Below are 27,182 nucleotides of genomic sequence, written 5' to 3' on the forward strand. Positions count from 1 at the left end.
GAGAGCCAGCTGCTGGCATTTGCATGACATTTCCCCAAAGCACTGCGTAAAGCCCCAGGAAACGGTGCCTGTTCTCCTCTGGGGCTGTCCCTCTGGGTCCGGGGCACAACAGTATGGCTTTGTATCACCTTCGTGTATCCTCCTGGCAGTGGACACTAGCTAACCTTCCCTGAATACTGTTGCCATTTGGGCAGAGGCTCTGTTCTCCCCGCTGGCCCTGGCTGGTCTGCAGGTGGTCGCAGGAGAGGTGTGAGGATCCCAGGAGGCACACCGGTGCTGTTTCCTTGCATTTGTGACGGTGGGAGGGGAAAAAAATGAGAGAAACGAGGCAGTTATGGCTCGCTAAGAAGTTCTCTGAGGATGTTGAAGGCTCAGGCAGGCCTCGGGTTTGGCAGGGCGGAGGCTGGCGGTAAGGGAGCCCGAATATGTCTGCGCTGTCAGTGCTGCCCAGGGACGAGGAGGTGGGCAGGAGGCAACCGGCTAGCTGCAGGAAGGCCATTGTTATCCAGCTGCGTGTCACTTCGTCCCCAATTCCCCTCCAGAGACCCCACCGGCCTCACCCCACAACCCCCGGCTCCTTGGAGAGGGAGCAAACAGCGCGCACCTCACGGAGCTCGGGGGCTCTGCGCCCTGTGAGCGGGGTCTTGCTGGCTCTGCACCCTATAAATGTGGTCTTGCTGGGTCTGAACCCTATAAACGTGGTCTTACTGGCTGTGTGCCCTATCAATATGGTGTTACCGGCCGAGGAAACGCGCCCCATGACAAGGGAGAGGGGGACACACGGCGTGCCCCTCACCGCAACATTTCGCCCTGCCTGGCCTATAGGGGAAAGCCCCGCGGGGAGTTGACAGCAAGTTTGGCTTGGGAGGGAACAAAAATAATAATAATAAAAAGGAAAGAGAGGAGAGATAAATTAAATAAAAGACAGGAAGAGAGAGGGGAACGGGAGCGAGGGGCCGCGCACAGCTTCACACAGCTCGGGGCGCCGGCCCCAGCCCCGACCCCAGCCCCGACCCCAGCCCCCGGCCCCTGCCAGGCGCTCACCTCAGCGGCCGGAGCCCACATCCACGCGTGTCCGCGCCGCCTCCTGCTACAGCTGAGGGGAGAGGGAAGGGGAAGGGGAGAGGGAGAGGAAGAGGGAGGGAGAGAGAAGGAGAGGGAGGGATGGAGGGGGGCGAGGAGGTGAGGCGGGGGCGCGCTGCACCTGCCCCGCCGCCCGAGGGGGGAGAGGGGGCACTCACTCACCGCTGCGGCCGTCCCCAGCGCCATCCTCCTCCCTCTCCTCCTCCTCCTCCTCCTCCTCCCTCTCCTCCTCCTCCTCCTCTTCCGCTCAGCACAGCGAGAGGGAGGCGCCAGCACGGCTCGGTGCGGCCCTGCCACAGCCCCCGGTCCCCAGCCGGGAGATGGGGAGGGAGGGATGGGGCTGGAGACCCTTTTGGGGGGGCACTGCAGGCAGCGCAGCGCTCTGGCAAAATAGAGCAGGGCTCGCGTGTTGTGCCGGCTGACCCTGCTTTCTCTCCTTCTCCCACAGCCGCTGGAAATGGACGGCGCTGCTGGCGTGCCCGCCGAGCTGCAGGGCGGCCGTGCCCAGGCGGACAGGGTGCTGACGGCGCAGGAGTGGCTGCACAAGTGGGAGACGGGGACGGCCGCCTTCCACAAGGAGCACGGGCACCCGTACGGCACCGCCGCCCCCCGCCCCGGCCAACGGGGAGAGGGGCCCGGCCAACAAAACCCCCTAAAACTGTAGGATTGCGTAGGGAAACGCGGTGAAACAGGCGCTGCCTGGACGTTAAAATAGCCCTGTGACATCCACTTGTTAAAAAATGGCAGCAAAAAAGAAAAAAAGAAAAAAAAATCATTGCATTTAGAGATATTCCTCCTTAAATCACATTTTAAAGTTTAGGTGACCTGGCTAAAAGCCATAAGTTCTCTGCTGCAAAGGCTCTGCGCTGCTGTCATGAAAGCGGGGCCTAAAGCAGCGCTGGGGCAATTATTGTGCCCTGGGAGAAAACCCAATTATTCTCCTAAGGGGGAAAACCCAATTATAAGGTCTTGTAACCAATAAAACTTAGACTTGAGGCGTGTATCGATGATTGATCCAGGGGCTTACTCGTCGTTCTGTTTAAGCTGCCTGCCGCGGCCCTCTTAGAAGTGGGTAAGTTGGGTTTGTTTACCCGAGAAGGCGAGCAAACAGAAACCAGGACAAATTTGCTCAACAGAAATGAAGTTCACTTTCCGAGAAAATGGAAGGTGAATGTTCACAGCTCTTGCTTTTACTTCTAATAGCCTTCCTAACTGGCTGTGTATCCCATCGTGGAGTTTGTATGTTACCTTGTAGCGCTTGGCTCTTGGTGGTTCAGCACAAGGTGAAAAATGTCTGTTCTTCCGCAGGCTGCTGGAGAAGTACCTGGACGTGCTCTTAAGCGGCAGGAGTGGACTGAGGATATTTTTCCCACTTTGCGGTAAAGCAGTAGACATGAAAAGGTACGAAACGGCACAGGTTACAACAGCGAAAATCTCAGTGATGTGGGGAGGGAGGGAGGGAGAGGGGGAATTCCCAGCCCTACAACAGCTGGCGGCAGACTGGAGGCTTGCTCCATTTCATTTGCTGGCACTTGGTTTAGTGGTGTAAATGGGATGGCTGAGGAATAGCCTGGGCGTCCTTCTGACCGCCCTGAGTTCAGCCTGGGGAATGCCGGATTTGTGACAGACAGAGTGGCAGAAGCTGTGCCCTAATGGCTGCTTCATTTTTTGGCGATGCCGGCTTAAATGGCTCCCAGTGAGCCTGGCTGTGCCAGAGCACGTGCTCGTGGGACCACGTGGCATGTCACACCTAGGAGTTTAGGTGATTTGTGCTAAATACAACTTTTTTTACATTTCTTAATGTTACTTTCACTAGTTTTTGGCTGGGTTATAATTTATTATTAGGGGCTGTGCAAGTCTGTGCTGCTCCCTGGGGGTAAGGGACACGAGCCAAACCCCACCCCAACTGATCTGCACCCCCCAGTTAGCCCCAGTGACCACGACTGGTCATGGTGATGGGTTCCTAAGCTGGCCACAGGCCCCGAGGCATGCCACTGCCTCAGTGAGGACCCTCACCCTGCTGCCTTGTCACACTGAGCGCCACTGCCAGGGCAGTCTTCCTTTTCACTGCGCTCATAGAAAACAATGATTAAGCAATGGGATCTAAATAAGGCCTGTGAGTCCCCATCAGCTGCTTGCTGAGGGGTGCTACCTTAAACTCTGATTGTGCAGGGGTGGTGTTCAATAACGTGGAAACTCCAGAAAGAGGAGACACACCAGTGCATCCTAGAACCAGGCTTGAGCAAGCATTTCTCTAGCAAATACATATTGAGGTGCACGTACAGTAACGGCCTGAGCTGTGGGCCTCAGTAAACCTGGGACCTCTCTGCTGCATGCAGGCTGGCTGACCTGGGACACAGCATTGTCGGCGTGGACATCAGCGAGCAAGCACTGAAGGAGTTTTTTGCAGACCAGGGTCTGTCTTATTGTGAGGAGCCAGTCCCAGGGATTGCGGGAGCAAAGAAGTTGCAGGTAGGTTTCCTGTGTTGCCAAATGGTCTGGTGTGGTCAGCCATGCAATGCAGGCATAACTGAGCAAACAAGTCCTTCTGCTTTTATGCCACTGTCTTGCTGGTAATTGTTCATTTCTCCTAATGAGGTCTGAAAAGAAACACTGGATTGTACTTTTGCACTGAGAAGTTCTTGTTTTGAGCTTATTACTTTGTCTTTCTTTTCACGTAACTTTGGAAGGCCTGAATATGAAGTTCAAAGATAGCGTATTTCAAAATTGGACAGTCACATGCCTTGATAGATCAGAACCTCTATGGAAGGGATCAGGAGGTGTACCTTGGTTTAAAAAAAAAAATATTATTATCTTCATGACACTTAAGTGTATATTTAAAGATGTAGTTTGCTGATGAATGTTGTTTCTCTTTCTTTTCATCCTAGAGTACCTCTGGAAACATTTGTCTGTACTGCTGCAGTATTTATGATTTGTCCAGGTAGGAGTCCATAGTGTGTTCTACAATTTTCTATAATGAAACATGTTCATACTGTCAAATTATTTTATTTGAACCAGATCCTCTCAAGAAAACTCTTATTAACTTGTGTGAGAAATGTGAATAGCCAACAAAAATTACCCCTGCTGTTGACCATTAGGTAAAGATGGCAGCTAAATATCTTTAAACGGGCTTGTCTAAGCTGTCATCTAAAAGTTATAGGAAACCATGTTTGCTTTTGCAGTAAAAACGAATTGCATTCAATATTATTGATTGATTCTACAAGGCAAAATCCTAGCACAATCCCTTACTCAGAGTAGCTTAGTGAAAGTGAAGAGAATATACCAGAGGTGTTGTCTTAGACAGCTTTTCCTGTAACTAAGTACTAAATATATTTTTCCCCAAAATTATTTGATTACCATATTCATGAGTAAGCTGTACCCATTGGTTATGTGCCCCATGCTTTACTTATACTTTTCTCAAGGGGCTTGAGTACTTAACATCCCTCCAGTTCATGTCCCTTTTCAAATATTGTCAATCAGTGACTGCACGTGCCTTTAAAAACATGGCTCAACTTATTGATATCTTCTGAAGGATTTTAGTGCTAAAATGTCCTTATTTCTTATTTGCCCTTTATCAATTACAAGACAATGGAAAATGCAAAATATTTCAGCACAGTCCACGCTACTGTCTCCAGAAAAATATTTCAGCCCACTGTTCTCTGTGGCCTCAAAGTCACTTCTCAGATCTTGGGGTGGCTTTGCACCTGACTTCCTGCTCAGCTGTCAGCTGGTGGGGAATTTTGCAGAGATTACACAGAGTTGTACAGAGACTCTCATGGCCTCTAGCACAGAAGACTCTGCCTTGGACAGTAATGCATCTGGTTTGTTTATTTGTCCCCAGAAGGTGTTCACAATAGGTGTGTGTAAGTCTGTCCTGAAATGTCCCCAGACCTATATCAGTGCTGGGGTAGCTGGAGATTGGAGAGCATGCAAGAAAGTGATGCTTCTGGTTTTGAAATGTATCTTGAAGGAAGCTGAAGATGCCCAGTGTCCTCTACTGTAGTTCCTTCCTCTTGTATTTCTTACTCTGACACAATTTACCCTAGAGTTTAAGGTTTTGGTGAGGTTATGTGTGTTCATACAAACAACTGTCAGTAACAATTTGTTCCCTGGCTGTTCAATTAGGAGGAGGAGGTCAAGTCTTGATCTTCATGTGGATGGGCTTTTCAGAGAGTCAACATGTACAGGAATAATAGGTCGCTTAGGACAGAAGAACACAGTGCTTGCTTAATGGTCCCCTTTGTATTCATTACTGGAGACCAAAGTCCTCTAGAGAATAGAGATGCTAAGACTTCTGCTGTTGCAGCCGTTTGGTTCAGAGTGTGGATATAAGGAGTCTTGCAAAAATGAACACCTTGGAACGGATGGGTGGTATATGAAAGCGACTTTGTAGATACTGCCTGGTTTCCTCCTCACCTTTCCCCTGTGATGTAGCTTCTTGCTGTGTCGAGTCCTAGAAGCCCCTCTAGCTGCGAGCTGACAAGCTGCCCAGGGACTGCTCGAGCTTCTCGTCTGCAGTTTTTGAAAATTTTGGTTCTAAGTTTGGTAGCTGGTAGCGTGGTAAAATCTCTAACTTCTATCGTAATGCGGTGGAATGATACTACGAAGTAAACCAAAAATAGGCAACTAGTGAAAACTTCAGTTGCTGTCAATGGGCCCAGTAGATAGGTTTGTCACTCACAAAACAAACTGGCAGGTACGTGTTCTGGATGCGTGGTTCTGTGCTGGGTGCTGCTCTGACAAATGTACAATCCTCGTTCCCTACAGCAGTCAGCAGATACCTGTGACTACAAAAATGCACACACAGTTCTAGTTTCTATGTACAGACATTTGATTAATTACCCAGTAATTATGGAAATTAAACTTATTTCTCTCTTGCCGAGGCTGGCCTGCAAACAAATCCTTTTGATCTCCTCGCCTAGCATTCATTAGGGGAAAACTCAGATCTACTTGTGACCTTTGTCAGAATGAGACATTTCAAAGGCTCTTGCTGGTTAAAGAGTAACAGGAATTACTGCTCTTTGTGGGAACTCTGGGAGGTGTGTTAAACAGTTATGTTACACAATCATCTTACGTCCTAATACAATTATAGCTACCAGACTATAAATAAAAATTGCTTTGACCGAAACTACTAAACATGTGCAGGGATAGCAATTCACAACGTCATTACCAAAAAGAAGTAGGATTTCTGTGGATATGTGAATTGCTGTTTTAGATGTTAATTTCTATTAATTGTAGTAGTATCTAGACTGCCATCTCTCATGCTGCATGTCGTATAAACTTATAGCAGGAGATAAAGTGAGGCTGAAGTCTGGTACAGTGAAAGGTAGATCCGAGAGGACTGCTTCCTAATAGCTTAGCTTCATCCTGATGGAATCAGGACGAAAGGAAGCTGTGTACCTTTCTTCCATTTTCTCCTGGCTTGGTTCTCCTCAGAAGCAAATGGGATGTAGAGGCAGGCAGAGAGCACCCAGATGTGCAGGAGCTCCCGAGATCTGGGCACCAGGGAAAGGCTGCAGTGTGGGGCTGCCCACAGTCTGTAGTCCCTGGTGAAATCCATGGGGAGCAAAGTACCTGAAATGCCTGCATGGAGCCACCGCCATCATGCCAGTTAGACCAGATGGGAGGTGGAAAGAAAAAAGAGGTGGAAAAAAACAGCAGGGGTTTTCCTGAGGCCTTGCAACAGACTCCTCCATGCAGAGAGAACAGCCTGCAAGTGTCAGAAAATGAAGTTTGTCACCTGCCCCCTCATCCCCACTGCCTGTTTAGCTGTCTCTTTAAAACCCTCCTTTCTTATAAGAGACTGCTTATTTAAATTAGGTGCTTGGTCTTGGCAAGCTCTAAGAGGAGTCAGGAATCTGCAGCGTTATCGTGTCTCATCGCAGCAGAGCGGGAAGTACAGGCTCAGCTTCTGGGTTAGACGCCAGAAACTCAGCGATGCCGTTGCAAAGAAACGAGCAGCAGGGCAGGGAGAAGTGAAGACAGAGGTGATGCAATTGGACTCAGACACTCTCCCAGTAGGCAGAAAGGTATTGCAGACTTTTTTTTTTTTTTTTTTTTTTTCCTCAGTAAGTAAACGTATTTCAGACTTCCTTTAAAATTATGCAATTTACTTTATTATTACTTTGCTCTCTAATTTCCTGGTTTAATAATTACCAGAAACAAGGCTTTTCCTGCCTGTAAACATCCTCATCTCTAGTGTCACCCTGACTGCTCTTCACACCCATGAATAAAGGCATTTTCCAATAGTCTGGGCTGCTTGCAGGCTTTAGGTAGTCAGTGAAGTCGTCTGCCAGAACATTCAGGAGCAAAAATGATGTCTGTCACAGTGTTAGACTGAGGCAAGCACCACAGTAACTTTGCTTTTCTAAGATTAAACAAATTGCAAACTGAGGCTAACTGTCCTGAGCACGTGGCTGGGGATTGGGGTGCTTAAAATTACTGAGAGTGCTGTGCTCAGCAATCCTAAAGCAGTGAGGTGCCTTCCTTACCCTGTGTTTGTAATCTTATGTGGGTCCTAGAAGGAATTCGTGAGTTAACGATGTCCCAAATGTATGTCGGTGCTGCCTCAGGGGTCACGGCACGTTGTGACTGCAAAAACATCAGACTGGTATCCCAAAAGTGTTTAAAAAGTGTTTCTTCCCCCTGCCTTGTCTCAGCACACCCTGGCGATGGGGAAATGCCAAGCAATTCCAGCACCCTGTGCTATCTACCATGGCAGGACCACACCAGAGGGCTTCTTGCCACCCAGCTCATAATGTTCTGGGTTGTGAGAAGGCTGGATCCTAACAACAAATCGGGTCTGCACAGCCAGCTGGAGACTGCCGCCGACTGCTCAGAAGTATCTGAGTAAGGATGAAGCTGCCTTATCAGTATTTTTAAGCTTTTTTCCTCATCTTTCTATAGTGCAATTGTTGGCAAGTTTGATGGGGTTTGGGACAGAGGAGCTCTAGTGGCTGTGAACCCATGCGACAGACCACGGTTAGTAAATTCGCTTAGCAGTTACTCTTTCCTCTAATGTATCCACTGACACAATTTTGTTACCTTCTGCCACCTGTCGAGAAGCCCTCTTTCACTGAGCAGAGTAACCTAAACTAGTTTTTTTTTTTCTGCCCTAAGCATGAGTCGCAGCTGCAGAGCGCGGTGCTCTAGATTTGTGAGCTTCCTTCAGGAAGCGGCCCTGCCTCTTGGTGGGAAAATATGTGGTTTGGTGCAACCCAGAAGCAGCAGAGCTGCAAGTCTCATCTGAATGTTATTATTTCCTTTTCACCCCATCTGCGTCTCTTCCCTCTCTTCATCTTCCCCTCACTTCTCTTTGCTCCAATTTTTCATTCTTGCCTGCAGCCAACCCAAACGTAGTTTGACCCTGCTCCCAGGATTTTTGAATTAGATACGTGAATCCAAATAATTTCATTCTGAATTCAAATAATTTCATAAATCAGTCCTGTGTTCTGTACTGTGTTCTAGACTGTGACGGATGAATACGGTGTTGGTTTTGAGAAGAACATGAGAAATAAGAAATGCTTTTTTATCAAAGCGTCCAGAAACCTTTCTTTGAGATGTTTCATTAATTTCATGCTCATTTATTTCTGCTGAGTTTCTGTGCGGGTCAGTTTGACTTGTCTCCATGCAGGACTACATGTTACTTTCTTTGGTGAATATTTTGAATGCTGTGCTTTAATGTTTGTGCAGTTCCAAAATAATAAAGTATCACTATTTCCTTTTAGCTATGCCAGTCTGATGATCTCCCTAATGGAGAAAAATTCTTCTTATCTCCTCGTTACTGTTTTATATGATCCAAACAAACACAAAGGTGAGAACTTTGCACTGTTCATGTTTTGGTTTTGCATTAACAAGAATTGTGTAAATATCTATTTGATATATAGTAGGATCTCCCTCAGCTTTTTTAACAAGCATGGTCTGCAAACGTGGTCTGCATATGCCTGGAAGAGGCGAAATTCTGTACGGCCATGAAGTGTTTTTCCTTATTATAACTTTTATTACATGCTAAAGTTTAGTTTTTATTATATTATTGTTATCATTTTAATCACAAATTCACAAAAGATAGATTTCTTGCTGCTTTTGATCTCTCCAGCGTAATTACCCTTCAGAGAGGAGGTCTTGTTGTCATTAGACACAATAGCCTAATTCACTGCTCTCCCTCTCACTATTCAGCTTTTAGCTTTAATTATGCCGTTGCACTATAAAGGGATTATTGGCCCGATTCACACACGGCAGTGAGAGTGGTTGTATCCATGGTGTGTTTGTGACCCTCCCTCTTCTGACAACGTGGCTGCCTTGGCTGCAGCCTGGAGATTTTGCAGCAGCAGCACCTGAAGCTGCCAGGGGGTCCACCAGGGTGCCTCCAGCTCTCCTACGTGGTGTTTCTGGTTCCTGCAGGTGGTGCTGCACACAGGGGCTGCAGCTGGCTCTGGCTCTCCTGTCCCATTACAAAAGTTTGTCTCCTCTCTGATTAGCTTCACCGTTTCCTTTCCAGGCCCACCGTTCTATGTTCCTGAATCTGAAGTTAAAAGCTTGTTTGGTAAGTCATGTTTCAGCTCACCCCCAGGATGTTTTCCAAAACAGAAAAATGGGTTTGTGTGCTTCTGTCTCTGCAGCGAGTGACCAAGTCATGTGTTTGCTACTTAGATAAGAGATGGAGTCATGGACAAACAATGGGGGAAATAAAAATCACGTTGCCACAAGGTTTTTGCTATTAACACAAATTCCCATATTTTCAAAAAATACAAGGAAAACCCTAGATGCAGTTGCTGTCTCTTTTCTCCCCATGACTTCTTTTCATTCCCCCAGGATTCAGGCTGCACACTGTGGTTTCATAGCTTCAGTCTTTCTTGTATTTGACAGTTTCATCTTTCTCTGCACCTCATCACAATCTACCCTGGTTTTAATGCAAGGCCTTTGCATATTAGTTCTAAAGCTTCTGCTGTATTTCTGTAGCCAAAGAAGAAAAGTAAAATGTCCTGCTGTAGAAATGCTAGATGTGCAACTCAAATCCATTAACATATATATATATATATCAGAGTTGTGTCAGGGAATTTTCAGTATTGCTCATGATATGCTTTGCTATTGCACTTCTTTTAATCTTACATCTTTACGAGACCTCTGCAGTGTCCGTACACAGTGAGTCATTGGCAAGGACAGTTTTATTGGTCTCTTTTGCAATGGGATACGTTTTCCTCAGTGCATTTGTGTCACACAGTTAGGGACATCTGTACATAAGATTTTGTCTTCTGCCAGTTTTTCTTCACTGACTTACCATTCAGTAATTTGTTACTCTTTCCTCCTTTTCAGGCAACCACTGTGAAATTAAGCTTCTTGAAAAAGTCAGTGACTTCTCAGAAAGACACAGGCGATGGGGACTGGATTATTTTCTGGAGGTTCTGTATATACTAAAGTTTGTAGCTTGATTAAAATCCATTAAAACAACTTACCTCCCATCTAGCTTTCATTTTTATCTCACTTTTTAAAATGAGACATGTTTCGGGACACTCTTAAAGCAGGCTTCAGTGTACAGAAAAATGTCTGAGAGACATCTTCAGTTTGATTTTGCTTTCAAAGGCAACTCTCCTACATAACTGACTTCCTTAAGATGTGCATAGCTTTTCTTTAACTTCACACACAAGCAATTGTTTTTTGAGTGTTTCTTTTGCAGCAATTCAAATAGTTAGGATTAAAAAATAAATAAATGAGGTCCCTTCTCTGTGGCTGCCAGTAGCTGCTGCCTGTGTGTAGCTCTGCAGGTCCTCCTTGGAGGCTCATGGCCCTGGAGCAAAGGCAGCTGCTCTTCAAATGCCGCTCGCCTTGCACCAGCGAGGGCAGCTGGGCAAAAGAGGCGGGCAGCTGGCACGTTTTGCTGCTCTCTGTCCCCGTTATGATTACAGGTTGAGAGACAAGCTGGCAACGAGCAGGCAGGAAGTCTTGGCAGCAGCCACCATGGGGGAACAGTAATCGAGTAGCGAAGAGAGGAGGGAAGTAAATGGCTGACAATGAAGGAGAGAGTCCAAGAAGAAAATGTTCCTGTGGTCACTTGTATGCTGCTGCCTCCTCCAGAGCACAGCGACCAGCAGGCAAACTGGCAGGGGGCTGCAGGGTGAGAGGGGTCAGAGAAAGCCTGTGGGGCTTCCACGTGGTTAGCTGAACACAAACCCTTATTTGCAGGTCTTTGATCATTGCCATAGGGGTAATATTGCAATTTTTTAAATTACAGAATGGGGCTCTGAAAACTCTTTGCCCTGGCCTTGGTGGCTTATTTAAAAAAAAAAAAAAAAAAAAAGGAAATGTATGATTGCAATGTAGTATGTTGCCATTTATTATTATATGAGAGGAAAAGCTACGTGCGTTTTTAATGTTGCAGTCCTAGAGCTGCACGTGGGCCTGATGATTTCAGCACAGCTGTCCCCAACCTACCGCCTCTCCCCCAGCCCACAGCTCTCGATATTGCTCACAGCCACTGGGAGCTGCTTCAGCGCCAGGTCACCAGAGAAGAAAGAGATGACAATGACGCTTATGGTGCTACCTTCTCGTAGCCCATGGGCCAGCATAAGTTGGGAGCTGCTGGCTTTGGACATTTTCACTTCAGCACAGTTTGGCAGCTACCAGGTTAAAGCATCTCCTCTCTTTCTGTCCAGATTTTTTGCTCCAGGTGTGAGAGCTGTTAAAACTGATCTCAGGTTTGGGGAGGCGTTGCAGCTGTCCCAGGTGCTCGATGGTGCTGACCCTGGGGTCCTGCACAGGGCTCCAGGAACGAGGGCTCGGTCGTGCTGACGGGGTGTCCTGGTAAAAGAGCACATGCTGCCCGTGCTGTGTAGGTGTGAGAGGGAAAAGTGGCTGCCAGCACTTTTATATAAAGTAAAATAAAGCAAAATAAAGTAAAATAAAGAAATATTTCCCTCACATTTTCAAAGGCTTCCCAGAGCAGCAAGGGGAATCGCATGCAGCGGTGACTGCTTCCTCGCCCTGACAGAGGCACGAATGGCACCATCAGCCCTGAGGTAACTCGGTAGCTGGACATGTGTATGAATCTGATGCATGTTTTACGTGTATAATTCGATTTTATTGTGCTTTTAACAGAGACTTTTTGTATGGACCGGGAACCCTGTGACAGGCACAGAAACACTCCCCCCCAAAACTGGGGCTCCCCGGCGACCCTCAAAACACCTCGGCGCGGCGGGCGGGGAGGCTGAGGGCTGGGGGCTGAGGGCTGAGGGCTGGGGTCGGTGCCCGCCATCGCCTCAGGGAGCAGCCGGGGGAGGCGTGGAGGCGGCGGGGCCGCGTCCCTCCGCCGCCCGCCCGCAGGGGGCGGCCGCCCGGCCGCACAGCCCCGGCATGGCGGCGGCGGCGGCGGGGGAAGCGGGCGAGGCGGAGCTGGGCCTGCTGGAGTGCCGGGTGTGCTTCGAGCCCTACGGCCCCGGCGGGCAGCGGCGGCCCCGCAACCTGCCCTGCGGCCACGTCCTCTGCCGGGGCTGCCTGAGCGCCCTGGGCGGCCGGGGCCGGCTGGAGTGCCCGTTCTGCCGGCGGGTCTGCGGGCCCGCGGACACCAGCGACTGCCTGCCGCTGCTGCAGCTGCTCGAGGTGCTGGGCCCGGCTTGTGGCATCCTCCCGGCTGCCGGCAGCGGGGCCCCGGCGCTGCGGCTGGCCCTGGGCGGCTGGGGAGCTCTGGTCAACCCCACGGGGGTGGCGGCGTGCCCCAAGTCCGGGCGCTTGGCGGTGGCCCACGATGGCAAGAAGAGGATCCACGTCTATGGGCCCAGCGGGTCCTGCCTGCAGCGCTTCGGGGAGCGCGGCGAGGCGGGCTGCGACGTCAAGTACCCGCTGGACGTGGCCGTCACGGCCGACGGGCACGTGGTGGTCAGCGACGGCGGGGACCGGGCGGTGAAGGCTTTCGACTGGGAGGGACGTGGGGTGCTGGCGGTGCGAGAGGGCTTCTGCCTGCCCTGGGGCTTGGACGCCACCCCGGAGAGCGACGTGATCCTGGCGGATGCGGAGGCGGGGGTGCTGTACCGCCTGACGGCCGACTTCGGGAAGGGCGAGCTGAAGAAGTGCCAGGTGCTGCGGGCCAAGTTAAGCAGCCCCAGAGCGGTGGCGGTCTGCCGGAGCTCGGGGGCGGTGGTGGTGGTGGAGCACCTGAAGGCCAGGGGGCCCAAGGGCAGCAGCACCCGGATAAAGATATTCAGCGCGGACATGGATCTGGTGGGACAGATGGATAGCTTTGGCCTCAACCTCTTCTTCCCCTCCAAAATATACACCACGGCCGTGGCCTTCGACAAAGAGGGCCGCATCGTAGTGACAGATGTCTGTAGCCAGGCCGTGATCTGCTTAGGGAAGCCTGGGGAGTTTCCCGTCTTCAACCCTCTAATTAGCCACGGGCTTTCGTACCCCATAGGACTGACTTACACGGCAGACAATTCCCTCGTGGTGTTAGACAGCGGTGATCACACGGTAAAAATATATAGCTCCACCTGAATGGGCCTAGCTCCACCTGAATATGGCTCTATCTGCATTTGGCCACAAAGCAAGCAAAGTCCTGGGCTTATAGGTGTGTAGGGAGGGGGTATTTTCTGGGCTTGACTTGAAGTGAAGTTACCCTCTTTAACCAGCACGCTCTGCTTCCCGCGTAACTCGCATCAGATCCTTGCCTACCCACAGGAGACAATCTGGCCGCTGCAGGCCAGTCAACAGCGAATCAACCAAGCGATTTGGCATTTAAAAACTACTCCATGCCTTGACAAACAAATATTCATACTACTTTTTGCGAAGTAATAGCAGCGTCTGGAATGGAGTAATCCAGGACTTGCAGCTGGGAGAGAGAAGGATGCATCTTTTGGTTACTGTCATCAGCATCTTGTCTTCATTATTCTTCGTTAAGAATAACGAAGAGAGTGACAGAGTGGTTTCTGTAGGATTTCTGCATGAGAAAGGAGACTGACTGGATGAACTGGTGGAGAAATGGCAGATTCGGCTCAGGGTCATTTGATCCAGCCAAGGTGAATTGCAATAGAGGAGCTATCGGCAATTAGTGAGTTATATGACATGGATTGGTGCTCAAAACTTTTTTTTTTTTTTTCTCCATATTGGGGAAATGCACTTCTGGATGCACTTTTCTTCATATTAGTTTATTACCGCCTTTATTAGAGTTGTGCAGAAGCAGTTGCACTTCCTGTATAATGCATGAGCCTGTGTCTTCATCTAGAGGTAGCCTTGTGCATGGGCAGCTTTCCCCAGCAGCCTCTCCGAGTATTGGTGTTTAGACCACAGGTACTACTGCACATACAAAATTGAATTGGCTGTGTCACTAACACAGGTACTCTTGGGAGATTTCCAACGCTACCTGCATCGGTCTCGTAATTAATTTAGTACTTTTGCACCGATCTTCAAGATTCAGTCAAAAATTGAAATGGTGTTGAGGAGTAATAACAGGGAAAGGGGAATGTGAGACTTGCTTTTTCAGAGCTTCCAAAGGAGGTTTTCTTGATAGTGAATACACAGCAGGTTTAGGTCATTTTATATTATCCTGAAAGCAGTTTCACTGCGGACATGAGTTCTGTTGCCTTATTGCACCATGGAAATTAAGTTATAACGGAATTACTTTGAGAAGGATTTAATGCACCCACTAGAAGTCACTGCTGCATTTTTAGGCATTTCTGCTCCTAAAGGAATTGTTTAGGTGGTTCAGCACTAAAAGGAGGTTAGATATAAATGTAAATGCTTTATGAGGTAGAAAAAAGTAGATCAAAATTGCATAAAACTTTTTGGTCATGTATGTAGTGACTGAAAGCATGCGTATTAACTAAAGACACTTGAAATTCACAGGTAGTCTTTCTATTTTCATCTGGCTTTTGATCTGGCTTCCCAGGCAGTTAGTAACTGCATGTATTGCTGTACCAGGGATATTCCAAATATTTCAAACTGAAGCATTTTTAGCCCTCTAATTCAGACAATGTATTAATCTGCTTCATGTTACCGTTTATAAAAGAGAGCAAACAAAACTATTAAATGCAGCTATTTGTAAAGGCTGATTGATCAGTGACCTGCCAATAAAGTGTGATTTGCTTACTCCTATGCTGGGCAATTTAGTGAAAGTTTCTAACTCCTTTTTATCACAGTTTTCTCTGTTACAGTTCAATTTCTCTGCTGTAGTTGCTCTATAGGTGGTTTCTTTTGTTTCCTTTGGAGATATCCTGCCAAAGTTGTAGGGTGATTTGTTGCTGTTGGAAAATACATGGGTCTGCACAGTTGGTCTAGTGCCAAGCCACACAGCAAGTGTCTTTGGTGGGACCAGAAATATCTCTCGGATATTTTGCAGTAGGAGGTATCCTGCCCTGCCTAGGAGCCCTCCTGAGGGCTCAAGAAGGAAATTTACTCAGAGAAGCAGCCCCCTGGCTTATATATGCCTTTCTAGGTGCCAAGACAGCTGTCTTCAAGGGATATAAAAACAATTGGATAACACTTCCTTTGGGGAACCTCTGTGTTTCGAAATGTGTGTAATACCGTGTATGCTTTATTCATACATCATTATTAGTTTATCACAATAGCAGTTGTGGGACCTGGACACTTCCTCTGTGAGCTCTCATCTCCTCAAACCTTCCTCTGCACCAGGAGCTTGTTTTTCCTGCTGATCTCATGGGTGGGCAAGTTTCCTAGTGCCTGCTACCATGTAGGAAGCTAACTAGCAGCTGAAATGCTGACATTTCACTCATGTTGTTTTAATAGACACAAAATCTCCCATTTGTTGCCCATTCTTCTCCTGTCTGCTTTGATATACAGCTAGAAGTCACTTGGTGTTTGGGTTTTGCTTTATTCTACCTGCTAGGGCAAACCAGCTTTCCTCTACCTAGTTTGCCCCACACCAAGTCCTACATTCTCTGATTTACTGACTGCAAGCAAATGCATTTTTCATTTTTATTTTTTTTTATTTTTGGTGAATGATGCTGTTTTCTTTTTGCTGTGAGGCTTGGTATTCGGCATTGTTCAGCACTGCATCAAAGAAACCACTGAATTCTGTTTTAATTCACTTGATTTGGGCATGCAAATTAAGAAGCTTTAAAAAAAATACACTAAAATCATGTTAAAAGCCTTGAGTTTTTCAGGGAAAACCTGAAATCTTTCTTTAATCACACAAGAGGATTTAAGAGAGAGATCCACCAATACGCATATAAGAAACTAAGAAGTCTTTTTTTTTTTTTTCTTACACTTACCTCTTACTTTTTTTTCTTACTCTTGCGTCTTACATTATGCATTTATGCACATTTCCCCATAGCTAATTTAGATACCTGTTGCCTTCAGGGTGATAACTTAATGCCGTCTGCTTTTCAAAGACCTACAGAACACGAATTGCGTCTCTCTGTCTGGTAATTGGTTGGAATTTAGTCAAATATTTTAACTGAACAAAAACTTGGGTTTTGGGGGAAAGATGGAAAAGGATGAGGGGCTCCTGCCTGAACAGATCTAATTAGGTAGATGATGATTTTGGGGTTCTACTGGGTGTATTGAAAATGGGGATGGCGAGATGTGTTCTTTCCCTTGGAAAAGAGCGCTGGGATTTTCACCTATAATATGGGATTGTGTCTCACTGCTTTACTGATAATCATCATCGCTGCTATTTAATAAAAGAATCTGACCTAAGCTTTGCATAATCCCCTGCACCACATATTTTAATATTGTGGATTGCAAACAAATGTAACAGACAGTATTCCCCTGCTATAGGTTGGTATGTCTGCTGCGCACACACACTGCAATTTCTGTTTGGTTTATTTTTAAGCTCTGATCTCAGATTGCTTTCGTTGCATATAAATATACTTGGATGTGTTTACAGTGTTTAGCAAGGTGTCAGAGGAGTTTCACAGATGTGAATCAAAACTGTGTCCTGTAACATAACTTTTGTTTCATTTTGGTTTTGAACAAAATATTTTCTGTTAAAGAATATAATTATTCAGCTTGGTGAATTAAAAGAAGAAAGAAAGAGGGAAAAAAAAGTATAATTTACTTTTGGCCTTTGGCTATGAGTTCCCTCAAGCCACGTTGCTGTGCACATCAGTTTGATGTTTATATTTTCATGACAAGCAGCCGTAACATCCCCATAGCATTTTTTAATGTGGACTTATTTCAGGTGAAGAAGAGAGCCCTTGTAAAGTCAAGCCCCAAAACCACCAAGAGTTTTATAGAGCAGTGTCCATCAAAGTGGCGACCTGAAATACAGGAAGCCTCTCCTTCCTAGAAGTGTTGAGAGAGATAAAAAAAAACAACTTTTCTCCATGTGACTGTGCTGGAAAAAAAAAAAAAAAAGGTTAAGGGAAATATAGGAAGGCAAGTTATTTTTCTGTAGAGTGCAACGCCACCGTAACCCATGTTCCATCTAAGAAAATTATTTTCGGTGTGTTGAAGATGCAGAGTTATGAAAGACGGAGCATTATGGAAGAAAAAAACACATTTTCTCAAGTTCCAAGCTGGTTGGGTCTGTGCAGCACCAACCCCCTTCTCCTGAGAGGTGCTGCCAGTTCAGGAGTCACTCATCTGGTCTCTCTCTGTCTACCTAAGTCAGTGCTGTCCAGCTTAACTAACACTGGAGGAAGGCATACCTGGGCTGTGTTCCTCCATCAAAGTGGTCATTGGCCATGCTTCACGTCCATATTACATTTTCAACTTGATTATCTCAACTAAATGTGCCAATAATAACAGATTTATATTTGATTCTGTCACACGAATATTCCAGGTTTTCTCTGGAGTGTTTCCCTAATATGACCAGCCTGTGATTTTCCTGGACATCTTCAAAGCTATTGAACACAGGAGAGGTTTTTGGTGAGCAGACGATGCATTGCATGGATGCCTTTTTTCCAGTCCAACGCTTTCCGAGAGATTTAGAGATATTTTTGAACTTGGCTTTCCAACATCTCTGTGAGGCAAACACAATACAAATGCTCTGGCCCTGCAGTTGCAGACGAGAGCTGAGAATCAAGGGAAGCCTTTGGCAGATGAGAGACTAGATCTCAGACTTCCCATTACAAGGTTGGTGCCTTAATAAAGGAGGGAGAGTCTGTATTTAATTATCCTCTTGTCGGGGAGCTGCCTTCCCGATCTTGTAACAAGTTTTGACATTTTACTGATGGTCTCATTGTTACTAATTCCTTTGTTGTTTCCTACGCATGATGGAAATTCATACTTTTCAAAAATACAATGTATTCCTAGATAATTGCTTCCAGCGTGCTCCACAAGGCTGTGTGGTTACAGAGCTTGGATGTGCTCTGCAGGAAGGTGTCCTGCTGTGAAGCCCCATGGCAGTGATCGAGTGACTTCATTTGGAGGACAGAAAGGAGGAGAAGAGATTAACTCCGAAAATGAGAAAAAAATTAATGAAAGGTGTCCGTGGCTTAAGCAGAAGGCAAACACCCACCAAATCAGAGCACACCCATAGTTCCAGCAAAGGGAATGCATTCTTGAGGCGTGAAGCATTTCAGCCTGGAAAATGGACAGGAAGATAAGGGCAGTCACCTCTTGATTAGCATTGAACTCTGGCAGGGGGAAAACCTATTTCTGAACAGATTTCACAGCCATAATTACACACTTTTCAGATGGTAATAGTTAAGAGAGCAGTCTATCACTCTAAACACAGGAAAGATCTGTGGGAAATGAAGATGTGGAGCAAATTTTAGAGAAGTATACTCCCTATAATCAAATAAATACATAACATTTTTGCGAAGACCCTTCTTAATGTAGGCAATTTTCGTTCCTTCTTCACAGGTGAGCACTATATGGATCTGTGTGTTAAGGTAAGAACAAATTCTGGTTTTATGCAATATGTTGGTTTTTAAATCATGAAAATACTTCTTGTCAGGAGACTCTGTAAAGCATTTTTAATGCTCTACACCGATATGCTTTGTAATTAACAAACAGTAGACAATATTAAACAGGATATAGTTCTAGAGAGGTAAAACTATAACTTGGAAAATGAAGCAATTTATTTTGAGAAATCTGTAAAGGTGTTAAAATATACGTGTGTCCTTTATCAGAACTTTAGTTAAAATTTATAATAGAAAGAAATAGTGAAAGAATTGTCATACCTACCTAATCACAAAAGGTATTTACTGGTATTTGTTCTGAATGTAAATAGATAAAAGACAAAATACACATGAAACTTTTACTGCTAGTGAGCATGATTTCCCAAATAATAGGGACTATGGAATTTAACCAGTATTTGCCAGAGTTTAGTAACTAGTGACCTGTGGTGAAAGGAAGAAACAAGGACCGCTTGTCTTGTACCATCACAGACTGAGAACTTGAAGTGAGAAGGAATATGATGTCATTAAAGACATGCTTTATAAGAAATCTGTCAAAAAAAGTTAGATGGAAGTATTAAAAATTTAAAATAGCCTTCTTAGAAAACTGGGTGACTGTCTCCTTTGGTTGTCATAGCCCTTAATTAGGTAGGAAACAGGGCTCTTCAGTGAGCTCTGCATCAGTTTCCACTCATCTTACAGCACGATGTTATGGAGCATAAAGTATTTCAAATATGTATGTTATTCTTTTTCTATTCTTATTACTCCTTACAGTGACTTGTTTGAGTTGAGGCTCGATCTGTCATAAATAGTTTATATGTGCAGTGATGAGTACTTCAAATGGAATTGTCCATATAAATAAACGATGCAGGACTGGGCTTGAAGTCAGGGAGATTTGGGCTAGTGCAGAGGTTTGCCCTGGAGAAGTCTTTGCAGCAGACTTTATTATGACAACTTCTGGGAACACTGGTTTGTTGTTTTTTTTTTTTTTACATGCTGAAAGCCCTGTGCATGTTTAGAATATGTTATAACTAATTATGACATTCTTTCAACATCAGAAATCCTTTGCAAAGCAAAGCTAACATAATGGCTTAGCTTTTCTTGCTCATTTCTGTGTAAGGCACTGAAGCCTTGGCTGGTTCCTAACAGTCCAGCTGACTACAGGGATCAGTGCAGCACCTCCCTTTCGGGACGTGGGGTTGCTCAGTAGCCTGACAGACCTGGGACAAGGCTTACTCTGAGCTGTCAGCAGTGGAGAGCTTGCACCTGGACTGCTCTTGCCAATCTTGAAGTTATTGAGGAGGTTATTGGCAATTGCCAACAGTTTGAGAAGTTGCCGTATTTCCCTGTGGTGGAGACCACACGGTAGGTTCCACCTTCAAGAAGACTATGGGAAAGGACTTCCAAGGTTGCAGGGCAGTTAGACACTTCTTTCACATTCGTTCACAAAAATAAATTACATTCTTTCACAAAAATAAAATAATTAATTAAAAATTGAGGTTGCCCCAGGCTCACAATTAGAACATGTGTTCTATTTAACTCTCTCTCTTTTTTGGTGGTGATCAGAAAGCTGCTCAGTATTTGGATAATATCATAATTAAAGTGAAGCCAGTATTATTCTTCCCATGTTTCTCCCATATTGCAGTTGCTGAGATAAAAAATTAAAACACCCATTTAGAAAAAATGTAAACTGAAGGCAGGAGAAGATTTTCTCTTTCTTGTATCTGTTTTACTGCAGAAATAAAAGCCATGCGGCTGAATTATTTTCAGACATACGTATCGAGCGATAGACAGGCACTCTTTCATTTGTGCTGTACTTGAGTCTCAAGTCTTCTTTTTCTTGATGAGAAGTCTTTTTTTTTTATTTTCTGAAATTCAACCATGTTTTTCCTATGTCTGGCTTTTGCATAGACCTCGCCCATTCTCCACGGTTCAATGTTTAGTCCCTTGAAATGTCTCCCAGAACCATATTTCTCCTTAGCCGTTGTTTAGTCAAGCTGTGTGGTCGATACATGTGCTCACACCACTTTGACTTCAGAAGAAGGATTAATCCACCCAGAGATTCAGTCCATGTTTTGTTTTATTTGTGTTTCTTTCCTAAAACAGCCTTTCATCTTTACTGTCAGACTGAAGGGAGGAAACCTCGGATCACAATGTGAATGGTGGGAAAGGACGTAAGTCATTCAGGCAACGTGTTTTGGAGACAGGCATGCGAGTTTTATTAAAGGATGCACGAGGGTGAAGGACTTTACAGTTAAATTGTGTGCAGACCAACAGCTTTAGGAACACTTCTACCCCAGGTCCTCCTGTGCAGATTTATTAGTGATAATGATTATGGGAAAAACTCAATTAGAAGTCAACAAATTGCAGGTCACTGGGGTTTTGGGGTTGTCTGTCAGCAGTCTGGTCCCAGTGACCCAGAGGTCTTCCCTGTCCTGGATTATGTAGGCGAGTCCCGTATATTGTCAGAGATTCCCTGTCAAATGCTGGAGGAGACAGAACACGGGAAGCCTGGAAACCTGTGTTGGCAGCCTGTGCCTCTAAATCTATCTCCTTAAAAAAATGCACACCCAGTGGTTGCACTGTTTGGCAGTCTTCAATCAAAAATGAGGGCATGATTTTATTTTTCTTTTTTGATTATTGGGTGATTGTATTTGCTATGTTTTCTTCAGTCTGGGGAGAACTGGGTGGAGAGAGCGATTGGGTGTTTTGCTTTTTAAATAAAAGACCTCTCTGTCTTCTTATGCACTTTAAGAGCACCTCCAGCACTTGTTTCTGCCTTACACAGGAACTGTTAAACTTAATGGGAATCTTCCTGTTGATTTCAGTAGGCAGCAGAAGGAGCCAAGATCCGTCCTGCTGTTTGAACAAACACAGTGCCACCCACCTCCTCTCCCAAGGCTTTGACTCACTCAGCTTCCTTACGTGCAGACCTCCCAATGCTCCCTGTTCTCCTCTCTAATCCCTTTCAAGCAATAGCTTCTTTTCTTCTCTGCACTTTAGAGAGATGCACACGTTTGGCCAGAGCATGTATTTGCAGGCATCATGAAAAAATAATTGCGTAAGGAGAAATTTTGGCTTGGCCAGCACCATTACCAGCCCGGCTTGCTCAGTAAGCACGCTTGGTGGATGCACTCCTCCCTCCCCACCCTCCTCCTCCTCCCAGGAGCTGCAGGAGGGGCAGAGCCCAAGTCCCAAGCCCAGCAGGCAGGCAGCCAGCAAAGCTTAGCTTCTCTCTGAAAGCAGCAAGGGGACTGCAACCGAGTGCCAAAGGGCTAATGGTAACGCTGCGCTCCTCTTCTGAGAGGCAGTTGCCACACATCAGGGCCATTTATATTTACAGCTTTCTGATTCACCGCTACCGAGCCTCTGCAAACAGAGCCTGAGTGTTGCTGTGGGTTAGACAGCCTGCTAGCAGCATCTGCTTGCTCTTTGAATGGACGCTGAGACTGCAGACAGAGTTTCTTCTACCTGTAATAAGACAGACATCTGCACTAAGTGAATGCGTGGCAATGGTTGTGATGCTCTGGGCAGTGCTCGTGCACAGGACCCCTGCTCACTGGTGTCCTTAGTCCCCATTCGGGATTCACAGCCACAAACAGAACTGCAAGGATCTGCAGGAGGGGTGCTCGCATACCAGGCATTCCTTGTCCAAGTGATGAAGAGGGGTGAGAGCTTGTGGGGCAGGGGGAATAATAGGAGGGTTGTCCTTCCCTTGGGTTTGACGGGGCCTGCCTACTGATTTGAATTGTAAATAATGTTAGGAGCCAGCTGTGGTAGTTTGTCGTTTCTTAGGACAAGCATCTGATTCCTACAAAACATATAAAGGGGGGGAGAAGGAAAAAATATAAATCTCTACTAACTTAACAGCAATCTCTTTTCAGAAGTTAGTATTTATATTAACAGCATGTAGCAATATCAGTTTATATTTCCTCTGGAACTTCACCATCTTGCTTTTTTAACAGTACAAATCTTTTTCCTTCCCTTTCCTCTACCTATAAAGTATTCTCATCACCATGATGTTGGAAGGCTGTGCAGAGGCATGTGTCTGCTCAGGTCAGCAGGACAGGTTCTCAGCTGTCACAGGCACCTAATACAATCAAGGTGTCTCTTAAAATTTATTGTATGTATTGCTGTGGTCTGAGTGAGTGGTCATGCATTCTTCTGGGGGCTAGAAGTCAACTCACCTACAGCCCAAGTGTGTTCCAAGCCAGGATCACAGGATCCCAGACTGCCTGAGGTTGGCAGGGACCTCTGGAGCTGATCTGGCCCAGCACCTAAAGGAGGATGCCCAGGACCATGTCCAGGCAGCTTCTGCAGATCTCCAAGGAGGAGACTCCACAGCCTCTCTGGGCAGCCTGTACCAGCTCTGTCACCCACATGCACAGCACAGAAGTGCTGCCGGATGCCCAGAGGGAACCCCCAGTTTCCAGTTTGTGCCCGTAGCCGTTTGTCCTGGCACTAGGCAGCACCAAAAACAGCCTGGCTCTGTCCTCTTAAATCCCCTCTGGGATTTATAGACACTGAGATCCCCCCAAGCCTTCTCTTCCCTAAGGGTGAACAGTGCCTGCTCTCAGCCTTTCCCTCTAGGAGAGGTGCTCCAGTCCCTTCATCACCTTTGTGGCCCTTCACTGGTCCCACTCCATTAAGTCCATGCCCTTTTGTACTGGGGAGCCCAGAACTGGTCCCAGCACTCCAGATGTGGCCTCGCTGGTGCTGAGCAAAGGGGAAGGATCACCTCCCTTGATCCACTGGCAGGACTCCTCCCAATGCAGCCCAGGATAAAAGGGCCGCGTGAAAGACAGTTTACATCCATTTTTTTCTTGTGCTCGTGTTTTCTTTGAACTTAAGTAGCACCATGGTTTCTAACTGGCTTGAAAGGAAGCATAAACAGCCGTATCCCCTCTGTCTTCATTTTGCTAGACTAAACAAACTGAACGTTTCTAGTCTGCTCGTGTCTGATAATATTCACCACTTGCCAGTCCTCCCAGTAACCCTTTTGTGGGTCTGTTCCAGCACGAGCTCCTCTTCCCTACGTGATGAACACCGGGCCTGTGGTGAGTTTTCCAGGTGAAGCCTCAGCAAAGCTTTTTACAGGGTCATCAGTACCTGCTCTCCCACGGGAGGAAATATCTCAAGGGACACAGCCACACACAGCTCTGTCATGGTATCATGGGGGTGCGCTCTCCCTGCTGCAAACAAATTTTTGGAAGGTTTTTGAGTCAGGGAGGAGGTGTCCCCTGAGGTGAAAAGGGGATGGTGTAGTTATTTAACACCAAGAGCAACACGAATGCAAAGAAACCCGTTGGTGTGTCATTTCTTTCCCTGAGAGTTAAGGGATGTGAGCTACACAGCCCACAAATAGCTGTTGGAGGACTGAACTGTTTGTTACCTGTGCCTGGGGTTTTGCGGGGATGTCAAAAGGAGATGGGGAACGGAGCTCCCTGCACCCTGTTCTTGTGAGTGGAGCAAAGGGATTGATTATCCTCTGCAGAACAGAAACGTGGTTAAATGTTAAAATTAAGCAGGTACCCTCCCTGAGGGGCTGGTCTCGCCTGCTGCGCTGTGCAGGGGGCTGAGGTTTCTAAAACCCTATTGCACTGCTGTATCAGAGGCGGAAAGAAAACGTCTGGTCTGATCAGAGGAACTGCTTTTGATGCGCTTTCCCTCACAGCAAGGAACATTTGAGCTCGAAGGAGACACGACTGCGTCTGCCTCAGGGACGTTCAGTGCAGTTGTTCACCTCCAGCCCCAGCCCGCAGTCTACTCACTCGCTCGGGGTGGGTATGGAGGAGGCGTTAGAGTCCTAACAGAGGCTTGGACCTCCTCCAGGTAAAACCAAACAGATAATGCAGAACACATGTGAATAGCCCATAAGAACAGATTTAATCCATTCCCCACTGAAAGAGTCTGCAAGCTAGCTCTGTTTGGAGTGGAGTGGTTTTGACCGTACTGCTTGTGAATAGTAACATCCTACACGGGTATGTACATGTATTTTTAATCTGCAGGGTGATGTTTAGGTGCTTGCATTCTGCATTTACTCCTCATATTGGCAATTAAAACTGCTTCTCTTTCCGAGTGTCAGAACAGTGTCTGTCACTGCCGTCCCTTGCTAGGCCCAGCATGTTGCCATAAATGTGTTGGACATAAAGGATGGTTTTCATGCCTCCAGCAGTGTTTTAGAGACATAGTCAAAACAGATCTCTGATAAGGGAGAGGTGGCAAACATCCAGCCTGACATCCATCTTGAATTTGAGAGAAAAAACGAAATGGGAAAGGAGACTGAAAACCTAGCCGAGGATGTTGGGTAAAATCCCGCTCTCATGCACTCCGTTGAAAATTCAGTGTGTTGGTCCAGTGGGGTTATCTGCAAAGTCTAGCGATGCATGAGACAGAAATTTGGTTCCCAGTGTACAATTATGGGCAGGCACTTGCTTCCATAGATGCTCTCCAGATGTCTGCATTTTATTTAATGAAAAATACAAGTTTGTGTATGTAACAGGACATTTATTCATGCCTATGAAGTTATATTTTATCCTAGCCCTTTAATAGAAAATATTTCTCCCTTCTAGAATACCCAGGTTTGCTTCCTATATACTAAATGCTAATTAAAGAATGGATGACTGTACAACCTTCTTTTTTCATCAACATCAGTAATCTATCAATTATTTTGTTAGACCTGCGATTTTTTCCTATGCTGTTTCATAAAGTATTATATATTAGTTTATTAATCTTAAATGTATCTCTTGGTTTCATTGTGTAGTTTTCATTTTGCCTCTCTTTCTCAGGCTGGGCAATGTTGTAATGGGTTTGGGTTGAAAATAAGCTTTGCTTTCTCTGTAAATTCTTATTTTAAAAAGTGGTCAGTGAAAATTTGGAAACCCAAAGAAAACTTTAATTTTGGTCAATCTTATAAAATGCATGCCTTGGGTTAAATTTGCTATTAAAAACCTCCATTGCAAGCATCTTTGGATACTGTAAGATCAAGCACCTTGTTTTTTTCTTGACACTTTCAACACCAAAAGCCAAGTAATTGCTTTGCTTCCCATGCTCGCAGTGCTGCCAGCTCCTCCTTGTCTCTGGCTCCTGTGACACGAGATGAAGCTAGACGTGCCAGTGACAGCATGCGCCAGTCAGGCGCAGCACGATACGTGCTGGGGACACTGCTGACAAGACGGATGTTCTTGGCAGGCTCCGTGACACTTCTCCCTGCCTTTAGCCAGAGAGAGGGGGTCAGTGGAACGCAGTAGCAGGACCTCAGGCACCCAGCATCGCTCCCCAGTTCCCATGACATGAAGTTGAGCAGTCGATCCTCCTGCTGAGCATATACATAAAGACATGGCCGTGCCTTAATGTCGATTCACATGATCAGTGTTGTGCCTTGGGAAGACGAGGGGCAGCTGGAACACCCCACCAGGCAAAAGTAAGGAGAGTCTTTCCTCTCCTCGCTGAACTGTGGATCAGCAGCCAAATGCATGGGAATGCTGAGAGGGAAGGAACAAAAATGAAACTGATGGAAAGCAAGAAGCAGACAAAGATTCAGTCCATGCCCTAACGAAGATGCAAAATTCCCATTGACTGCTTTGGTGCAAAACTATACCAAAATATGGGGGTGGTGGAAAGAAGAAAAAGAGGAAAAAGAGATCAGGGAAGAACAGCTTGAGATGTTTTTGCCTGTGTTTGCGTCCTTATTCCCCCCACCTACCATCACCATCCATTTTCTCCAGCTGACATCTTTTCTCGTTGCAGAAGCAGAAAGCTGTCATTTTTCACGTGGCATCTCCCATCCATCCATCAGTATGTCCGGGAGAGCTGGCAGCTAATTCCGATGGATGAATGACCCATCAATAACCCTCACCAGCTCCCATAGGGCATGGAACATGATCAAGCTAAGCGATGGTGACAGGTGAGAGACATTCATCCAGAGATGCTGTGGGTAGCTGAGACGGAGATGTAAAGGGTTCCGTATGCTTGCTGTGTTTGAAGGGGAAATATAATGCCAGAAGACAAGCATCTTATTGGCCTGAATCGCACTCAGTTCCTTCTTTCTGCCATTTTGTTTGCTGTCCTCCAGGATATTCCAAGCATCCTCTTTCCTCCTCAGTGCAAAAGCAGTTACGTGCAGGAACAAGAACTATCACTGAAGTCTGATTCAAAATATTTTAAAATTATTACTCATTAGAAAAAAAAAATACCAAGGCAAGAAGCAATCAACTTAAATATGTGTATTTCAGAACATAAAGGCATAGAAAAAAGATACATCTGAGGTGTCTTCCTTCTCTTTTCTTTTTATATTTTTTTCCTGCATTT

The 27,182-nt window shown here is 46.1% G+C and overlaps 3 protein-coding genes across 6 annotated transcripts in view; 2 read left to right on the plus strand and 1 right to left on the minus strand.

The window, feature by feature from the left end:
* The window catches only part of KDM1B (lysine demethylase 1B), a 28,878-nt gene extending 27,539 nt beyond the window's left edge, over positions 1-1,339 (minus strand). Inside the window, exons 1-2 of one of the 3 annotated variants that reach the window (XM_068674741.1) lie at positions 1,246-1,339; positions 1,045-1,096 (exon numbers count right to left, since the gene is read on the minus strand). The gene's annotated coding sequence lies outside the window, so the exon portion shown is untranslated. Of the gene's footprint in view, positions 1-1,044; positions 1,097-1,241 lie in introns of all 3 variants that reach the window. The other 2 variants (XM_068674740.1, XM_068674742.1) reach the window with 2 other exon arrangements.
* Positions 1,150-10,541, plus strand: TPMT (thiopurine S-methyltransferase). 2 transcript variants are annotated; one of them, XM_068674745.1, is made up of 9 exons: positions 1,150-1,365; positions 1,532-1,674; positions 2,392-2,484; positions 3,423-3,555; positions 3,972-4,024; positions 7,990-8,064; positions 8,811-8,896; positions 9,581-9,625; positions 10,396-10,541. In XM_068674745.1, exons 1-9 carry the CDS (start codon positions 1,165-1,167, stop codon positions 10,509-10,511), a joined length of 945 nt encoding a protein of 314 aa, XP_068530846.1. In that variant the 5' UTR covers positions 1,150-1,164; the 3' UTR covers positions 10,512-10,541. The 2 variants fall into 2 exon arrangements, with proteins under 2 accessions (XP_068530846.1, XP_068530847.1); XM_068674746.1 differs by lacking the exon at positions 7,990-8,064.
* A 1,779-nt stretch (positions 10,542-12,320) lies between these two features.
* Positions 12,321-15,162, plus strand: NHLRC1 (NHL repeat containing E3 ubiquitin protein ligase 1). Its single transcript, XM_068674752.1, has one exon. The coding sequence runs from the start codon at positions 12,430-12,432 to the stop codon at positions 13,564-13,566; it is 1,137 nt and encodes a 378-aa protein (XP_068530853.1). The 5' UTR covers positions 12,321-12,429; the 3' UTR covers positions 13,567-15,162.
* The last annotated feature ends 12,020 nt before the right edge of the window (positions 15,163-27,182 follow it).

Source organism: Anas acuta, chromosome 2 (genome assembly GCF_963932015.1).
Source record: "Anas acuta chromosome 2, bAnaAcu1.1, whole genome shotgun sequence".
NCBI classification, from domain to species: domain Eukaryota; kingdom Metazoa; phylum Chordata; class Aves; order Anseriformes; family Anatidae; genus Anas; species Anas acuta.